The 8,491-nt window shown below is 35.3% G+C and overlaps 1 protein-coding gene across 1 annotated transcript; it reads right to left on the reverse strand.

The window, feature by feature from the left end:
* Positions 1-310: 310 nt before the first annotated feature.
* On the reverse strand, positions 311-6,857 carry LOC143455815 (uncharacterized). The gene is made up of 7 exons (XM_076955118.1): positions 4,730-6,857; positions 4,461-4,565; positions 3,838-4,009; positions 3,194-3,350; positions 2,734-2,902; positions 2,415-2,584; positions 311-2,061 (listed from the first exon to the last, which is right to left on the reverse strand). Exons 1-7 carry the CDS (start codon positions 4,968-4,970, stop codon positions 1,657-1,659), a joined length of 1,419 nt encoding a protein of 472 aa, XP_076811233.1. The 5' UTR covers positions 4,971-6,857; the 3' UTR covers positions 311-1,656.
* Between the last annotated feature and the right edge of the window lie 1,634 nt (positions 6,858-8,491).

The raw sequence follows: 8,491 nt of genomic DNA on the forward strand, positions 1-8,491 counted from the left end.
TATCAGTAAATACGCAACATTAACTTAAGTCCTACGTTAATTAAAGTTAAAAGAAGTTATATTTTTGTCGAACAATACAGTCTCATTTATAATAAACATTAGATCCATTTTCTATTTCACTTCGAATGACCTTCCTGACCTGTCGTGACTACATCGTGTAAAAGCTGTCAATTATTTGTGACCTCCAAGTGCATGTATAATTGTATATAGTTGTATAAATACGGAAATGACACAATATCAATTTCTAAACGTTTCCCAACTTTAGGCTTCCCAGCATATACCAACTAAAAACTTAAAATGAAAACAAATATTCATGTTCTGGTGTATTTCGTGAGCTTAGTTACTACAAGAAACATGTTATACGTCGTTCACGACAATTAAGATCAAACTTTATAAAACTGTTACAAAACGCGTTTCTATTCGTGTAAATGCTACGATACCACATTATACAATTGTATTCTAAAATTTCAAAAGTCAAAAATTTTTGGTGAAAACTGCAGTTGGGCATCAAAAGGCAGAAAAAATAAAGCAAAATAGAAAAGAAATAAAACTACTACACACCGCTATCCGCACCAAAGAAAAAATAAAAACAATAAAAAATCAACCATTACTAACAATCATTACAGTTTTGTTCAAAGGTTTGATCAAATATAAAAATTTTCTTCAAAAACAGGAGTTGTGTGTGCATAATCAAATACAGTAAAATCAATGGTTGTAATAATAACCAAAACAAGTTCCATAAGCGTTGTCTACAAAGGTAAGATCATACAAAAAAGGTAAGTTATTTGCAATCGGCACAACAGAGATATGCAGCATTGTATGTGACATCATTTATTATTTAATTTAATTAGGTTTATGATAGCCATATCAAATGAAAAAATACGATACGAGCATCGTTAAAGCATTAGCAATAAAACACAGGTATCGCTGGGAATATGGCAAACACAGTCAGTTTAAAAGCAGTACAAAGATGTGAACAGTTGTCACCACTCTCCGATATCTCTTCAAGAACAGGCAGCTTCGCCACTGTTATAATTCGTTTACATAATATTGTTTGAGTGGAAAATGTAACCACGCCTTACAGAATTAAGCAATGAGATACACTGCTGTATGTGTTGTGCAGCTCGTGGCAATGTTTTGTGAAGACGTAAACTGGGATAGTTTTGATCATACATTACTGCTGATTTGTAAACAGGGCAAGATAGCATTGCATACGTGTGCTCAAACTGGAGATAATGCAATTTCATGTAAAGTATAAATTGGAGTCACCATGAAAAGCCGGAACGTTATATGCTAATTTAACAAACATCCTCCACACATGCGACCACTGAACAAAAACAAAAAAAAACAATTTGATGAGCCACTTAGAAACGGTTGTTCCAGAAGTATAAAAAGTATACGATTACATGTAAGAAAAACGTAGAAGTAAAATGGTTCTTCAAAAAAATGCGAAATAGTCATTGAACGGAAAATTTTCAAAGCATATGATGTATCACAAATGCGTCAACAGGAAATCAGCATTTACGGTAAACACGATTTGACATGCTGAATACTGGTGAACATATATTGGAATGTATTATACACATTATTCGTAAACATTAGCATTACATTCCCTAAATACAGGTAAACTATTGTCTGTGCCAATTCCACTACCGTCTATCGGTAATAATAATTGACGCCAACATGACTGTCTAATTCCCTATGAGGACCTACAGAGCTTTCACCATCCACAAGGTAGTCTAACTCAATATCTTTAGAAGAGCGTCTGGCTCTATAATCTGGATCCCTATAATCAACATCAATGTCTCTAGATCGTCTGCGATTTCTATATTGGTCAAGATCATTGCCACGTGACGGTCGGCGCTCGCGGAACTCTGTTTCTGGGGTCCCTCTGTAAGGAGGTAGTCCTGTTGCTATTGAATTCGGGGCTGTGGTTGGGGCTGGGGTTGACCGGTATGATGTCGCAACAACTGTGGTAGAGTCATCTGTGTTCCGTTTTGGCCTCATATGACGACGTGTCAGGTTGTTGTAGTTGGTTGTTAAAATCATGATGAAATTTATCTGAAACAGATATAGTCTTATATATACTGCCTTATTATATTATATATACTATTACATATTACATACACACCATCTTGACCGAAACAACATGCATCTGAAATTCATCTAGCAATTAACAGTTTCTCATTTATATGCAAAAATGCAGCATCATAATACCTACTTTCAGTATATACTAGTCCATTACATATTTGAATTATTTTAAAACCATACAGTAAGTTGCCAAACAAACACTAAATATAAATTTAATCAAAATTGTATGAAACCAAAATATGACTCCGGTCTCAAAATTATAGTTCATGTTTTTACAATTAAAATTAAGCAATACAAACAAGATTATGAATCTCTTTCCTTACCATTGCAATTATGTTTAGTAGGATACCACTAAAACATACAAGCATGTACTGATAGACCACAAAATAATTTTCACAATATTCGTCCAGCTTCCCATAACCTCTTGTATTTTCCCCCGGACCACAGATTTTTCCAAAACCATTGTCGTTGGTGTTTTGGAACATGATTACGCCTACAGAAAAACAATTATAAACGTTATAGTAAGTTGTACAACATGCTACTCAAGGGTGTAGACGATTGACACATAGTTTTGTTATCTGAATAAGAATTTTCAGTAGTTTTGAGAATAACAGTATGGGTTTTGGTATAGTAAACTATTACCTAACTGAACCAAATCAATACAAATGGATCTCCAAACTCCTTCAGGATATGCACGGTATTTCAAGTCAGAACAACGAAGCATGCTTATCCGATAATAATACACTCCAAGTGTAGTAAATGCAAGCCAAAAGACCCAGGCCAGAATGAGGACATATGTACAAAAGATTAACTACAAGCAAAAAAAAATAAACTATTTTTGAAAACTCTGATGAATTCAAGCAATGGATTAGACAAAAATCACAGGTAATGCATTACAAAAAATGAAGCAACATATAACTATAAAAAAAGACAAAATTCATCACTAACACAAGGCATTGGCTTAACCAAATAAAAGAGGTTCTCCAAAACAAATTGACAAACTAACTAATATGACATGCAGCTTATGAATGTCTTTATCTTGAAGAGTTGAAATAAATTGCTGCTCATATTCAGTGACCTTGGACAAAGATTTATGACCTACCCCACTTGTGCAACAAATTCCTGAACTACTTGTCTTGCAGCTTCTTTGTTTGGAAACAACTGCACGTGAGCTGCGACGATTGTCACATGCAACGACAATCGTGAATATCAACATGAATGGGATGATGGCATAAAACGAATACTTGATTGCTTGAAAGCTAACAAAAAATAAAAAATATATATGACAGAAACAAAATAGACAGAACAGAAACATGCAACTTCCAACAACAATGCACCGAATTTGCATATGACATGGCGGCTAGCAAAGCATTGAAACCAAATTTTTTGCAAAACATGCCTTAAAATTTTAAGTGTTAAAAAAAACATAAAGATTTCTGTGATTCTGGGCTAAGCAATCCCTTAGTAAAACAATAGAAGAAAATAAATCTAAAAAGTATTTATATATATATATATATATATATATATACATTAAAATGACCATTACAAACAGTAAAGATTTGTCTTAAATGCTAATGTACAACCGATTTTCTTGAAATTGATTTAAAACAAACATTTAGGTGATATTGAGCAAAGCTTCTTAACCTGGATGTTAAGCACTAAATGGGATAAAGCGTAGCCACAGAGAGAGCAATGCCAATGTAAAATCTATGCATGAGTTCTAAATACGTCAAATCAAAAACTTACACTTCAGGTACACGGTTGCCCAAATCATTGTCATCTCGCAAAATAAATTCGCCAGAAAAACTTCCAGGAGCATATATATACTGCGGTGCAGGGTCAGTGGCTGGATTGCCAGAATTGGGTCCATATTTCGCAAACAAATCCAGTGTCTCATCCAGTGCCGCCCATCCAGCACCTTAAAGTACAAATTATGTTATAATATAAAGAGACTGTACATATATTATACATGACAAAACAATCAAAAAGGTTGATATCACATACTCAGCAATTTATTCAGAGTATACCTCACAACAAAGTAAATATCAAGGCTTTAGCAATTGTTAAAATCCATAACAAGAAATCATATCAGATGATATATAACTCTATATATATATATATGTTGGTGTGTAAGTTTGATTTACTGTTTGTAAAAAAGTCACAAACTGGAAAGGTTTTTTAATGGAGGGAAGATGTTAGGCAGATTTGCCGCCCTGTCGTTAGTTATATAAAGCTTATGGAGTGTTGAAATTGCTTTATTGTACAAATTGATTGTAAAAATAACAAGTGCAGAAATCTTCATATTGTATTAAACACAAACATGTTTCGAACCTCATATATATTACTTTAAAACAGCTCAAGTTACATACCAACAAACATGGCTGTTCCCGCCCATGAACAAAGCAGTGCAAAAGCAGTAGCAAATGGCATGGTTCCTATGGTGACCAGCAAACTCACACAGCTATCACAACATCCTGGAAGATAAGCACACTTTTTAAAATAGCTAGGCTATCATTTGTAAATTTTTGCAGTAACTAAATGCAAAATTGTTCAAGTTGTGATGGTAGGAAATCAGTAGTAATTAAGCACACTTTCTGTAACTTTCATTAATTAAGTCAAAGAGAGATGCTTAAAATACCTGCATTCCGGTAACGGACTTTACGTTGAGCAGGTGAACGAGAAGTTGCAACATTGGACACATTTCCGTTGGTATTGACCAATGGCCTACTTGGTTGAGACATTGCAACACTGCTTGCTGCACCCTCATCATCCCGATGATCATAAAATTCAGTCACTTTTCCCTCCGTGTCAATATGATAGCCTTTATAGGAGCGATTAGTAACTTCAGAGTCAGTATGATCAATACTATGTACAGACATTGTCTTTTTACGCTCTCTAACCAAATGTGTTTTAAATCTAATACAGCAAGCATATTATCAAAAGTTCTTTTCACATTTACTAGGCTATACAGTAAATAATGAATAAACTTCTGCCCGTGCATATATTAAGAGTTGCAATAAGGCGCTTTCCTCGCTCACATATGTTTAGACAAACTTTTAAAAAATTTGTTGATTTTCATAAATGCTAGGATGGCACAACTATGCAAAGGTTCAAAACCATTCCGTTAGATGACAGATTCAAACGTTGAACATAGTTTACCATAACTCTACAGGGAGCTTAACATTTAAGCATTAGAAACTGCTTTGAATATTTTTGGCTTAGTGGTTAAAGCATATGACAGCTAACTGTCTGATTGAGATTTAATACTTGATTGCAATAATAGGAAGTGTGGCACATGCACACATGAGACTCAACAATACCCCGGTATGTATTTTTCATATACATGCCCATAATAAACAAACAGGGCATGTCTGGCAAGATTTGACCGATTTATGTTACCAAAACAGAAAATTGAGTTGGTAATGCAAGCTATCAATTCAAAACTACTAGGGTTGCACAAGGGACGAAATTAAGACCCAGTGTACGGATGTCGCGATACCAGCTTCAGCGGTTGATTAAATTTCTATGTGCCTCTTAAACGTATTCAATTTGACCTAAAACTTGTCATGGTCAAATTAGCACAAGCTGCTAATGAAGTTTTGAACAATTTCCAACAGCAGTTACAACCACGAACCACATAATTATGTAATAAAGTGCCAAGGTCTGGTTTAAAGTGCGATGTATTGCATGTACGTGATATAAAAAAATGAAAATACAAAAACAATCTTTACGCCTAATTAACATTTTTAACCCATCAAATAAATATGTAGTTATAACAAAAAACACAAGTTTTGCACTAAAATTTCAATTGATTTTAATTGTTACATTAGCTTAGAAATATTTTGAAATACATTAATTAAGTTTTGACTACAGTATGACAGGTTTTACATATATCACACCTAGAAAACTCTTCACAGCATTTTGAAAGTATTGTAGAATGTAGATAAACGTCCATAAATCCAACCTTGTATAATAGTAATAATGTTGTCGTCTTAATTCATGCTTATGTATTGCATGTTGTTCTACATTTACGTTATTATGATATGTCAACGGCATTGTTTACTACAATAAATGATGCTTGGTTGACTGTGCAGTCTGTTAAGTGTCAAGAAACAACTTTTTATTGTTGGGTAGTGCAAAACGGACAGGTAGTTAACAATTAAATTCAATTCTACTTGGGATAAATGCTAATTGTTACACGTGAATGGGAAATCAATTACAATTTGAGTTTACAGCAAACTTTATTACGAATACCGGTAAATAGGTTATTTCTTAGTTTGGTACCGTACAAGTCAAGTGACCAATCGATTGCTATGCAATTGGTGCCGAAATATTTAAATAACCAACCAATTACTAAAGGAAAATTTTTACTTCATTCAAATAAAATTCGACCAATAAAATGCTAATGATCGACAGTCGATTACGAATTACCCTAAGCCTGCTGCCAACTCGAGTTCAGACCAAATTAATGCTCCTTGACCGTAGGTCATACCAAAGACTTTTGGCAGAAATCATGTTGAATGCACCCTGGGTTAAGGGCAACCAATCTCATTTCAAAAACATAGGAGTTCAACCAACTTTAACAAGGCACCACAAACAGAACACATATATGATACACTTCCCTATATATAATACCAAGCCTTACACAATCTCTGTGGATTGTGTCCACATAATAGCAAAGTTTAGAAGTGTTGTAAACATAGCCTACGGTGTGGTATACTGGTATAAGAGAAAATTTGCTGTTCTCTACTGATTTACCTAAACAAGAAGTAAGGCTTAGCTTAGGGATGCACAATACAGAATATCGAATCTTAGAGATTCGAATCTCAATGTATTCGAATCTTATTTGCAGTTTATTTTCGGATATCAGGATTCGAAATTGAATCTGTTAAATGAACAGTGTGCGACGTTAAACAAATGTAAAGTTGATATTTTCCGTCTTGCTCGCCGCCTTTTTTCTTCATAGACTGTTTGTTCCAAGCGCCTATTTTCTTCCTTCATAGGGTTCACGCAGTGCGTTCCCGTACGAGTAAATAATTTGTCCTGCCTAGATTTTAGTTTAATCATCCGTAACGCAGAACAATGAAGCCAACAAAAAGCTGAAGTTTTCACGCGCTGCATGTGTGTGCGGGCGAATGATTCATTACGTGTGCTGTGCAGTGCAGTCGCGCGCGCATTGATTCACTGATTCACTCACCAACCATGCGCTTGAGATTCGTAAACAAGTAAGCAGTAGACTGTATGTAAGTGTAGAGGAGTAAGGTAATCTATTAATTATCACTGCGTCATGTCGACTGGTCGTGGGCGAAAAAAAAGTTCCAGCGTGTGGGAACAATGAAAAGAATAGCGTGGTTTGTCGCCATTGCAAGGCAATTTTATCATATTGCAACAGTACTGGCAGTCTGTTGAAGCACTTGAAGAAAAAGCATGTGTTCTTAAACATCAGCGGAATTGAAGGCAGTCTCTCTGCAAGCGCAAATAACAACAGTAGGAAGTAGGAACAACACCAGTAGGAATTACAACAGTCCAAGGACCCGTGGAAGAATTGTTACCTCTAAAGGTGGCCAGTGACTTTATTGAAGGAGATAAATATGTGACAACTGCAGCCATTATACCATTAATTAAAGGGCTGTTGAATAACTACTCAAGCTCCTTCGCTACAAGCAGTGCTAGTGTGCATATTTCTGCATTTAGACAAAAGATTAAATCTGCTATAGAATGCAGATTTGACTTAGCTGTTGCATCTGATGATGTTCCATATCCATCTTTATTTGATATGGCAACATGGCTTCACCCAGCATACAAAGAAAAGTATTTTAAACCGCATCATGCTACAAGGGTTCGCCTGCATTTAAAATCAGAAATGATTTCTGACACAACCATAGCAATGATAGCACCACCCCGTAATCCCATTCCTGTTGGCGACAGCACCACCAGTTCTGTTTCCATGATGGAAAATTTGTTTAATTTAGGAATGGAGGTGCAACAAAGCAACCAAGAAGATGCAGATGATGAGGGAGCTGACATTGACACTATTGTAACTAATGAGGTTTCAGCCTACCTAAAAGATAACTCCAATAAAACAGACGTGTTGGAGTATTGGAACTTAAAAAAAAGAATTCCCTATGTTGTAGAATATTTGCCAGAAATACCTTTCGCTGACAGGATCATCTGCAGCATCAGAAAAGTGCTTCTCCAGCGCAGGGCTAACTGCAACCGTCCTGAGATCTCGACTTACCGAAAGTCACTTAGAAGCACTGAATATCCTACATTGCAACAAGCAGCTTCTTGATTAATTCTATGTGTAAATGTGTTACCTCCGAAAAGTATGGTATTAAGACTGTTGGTAGTGCAGGTGGCAAGAACTACACGGCTCTATGCTTTAATATGAATCGTATGA

This window comes from Clavelina lepadiformis, chromosome 1, assembly GCF_947623445.1.
Source record: "Clavelina lepadiformis chromosome 1, kaClaLepa1.1, whole genome shotgun sequence".
Taxonomy (NCBI): Eukaryota; Metazoa; Chordata; class Ascidiacea; order Aplousobranchia; family Clavelinidae; genus Clavelina; species Clavelina lepadiformis.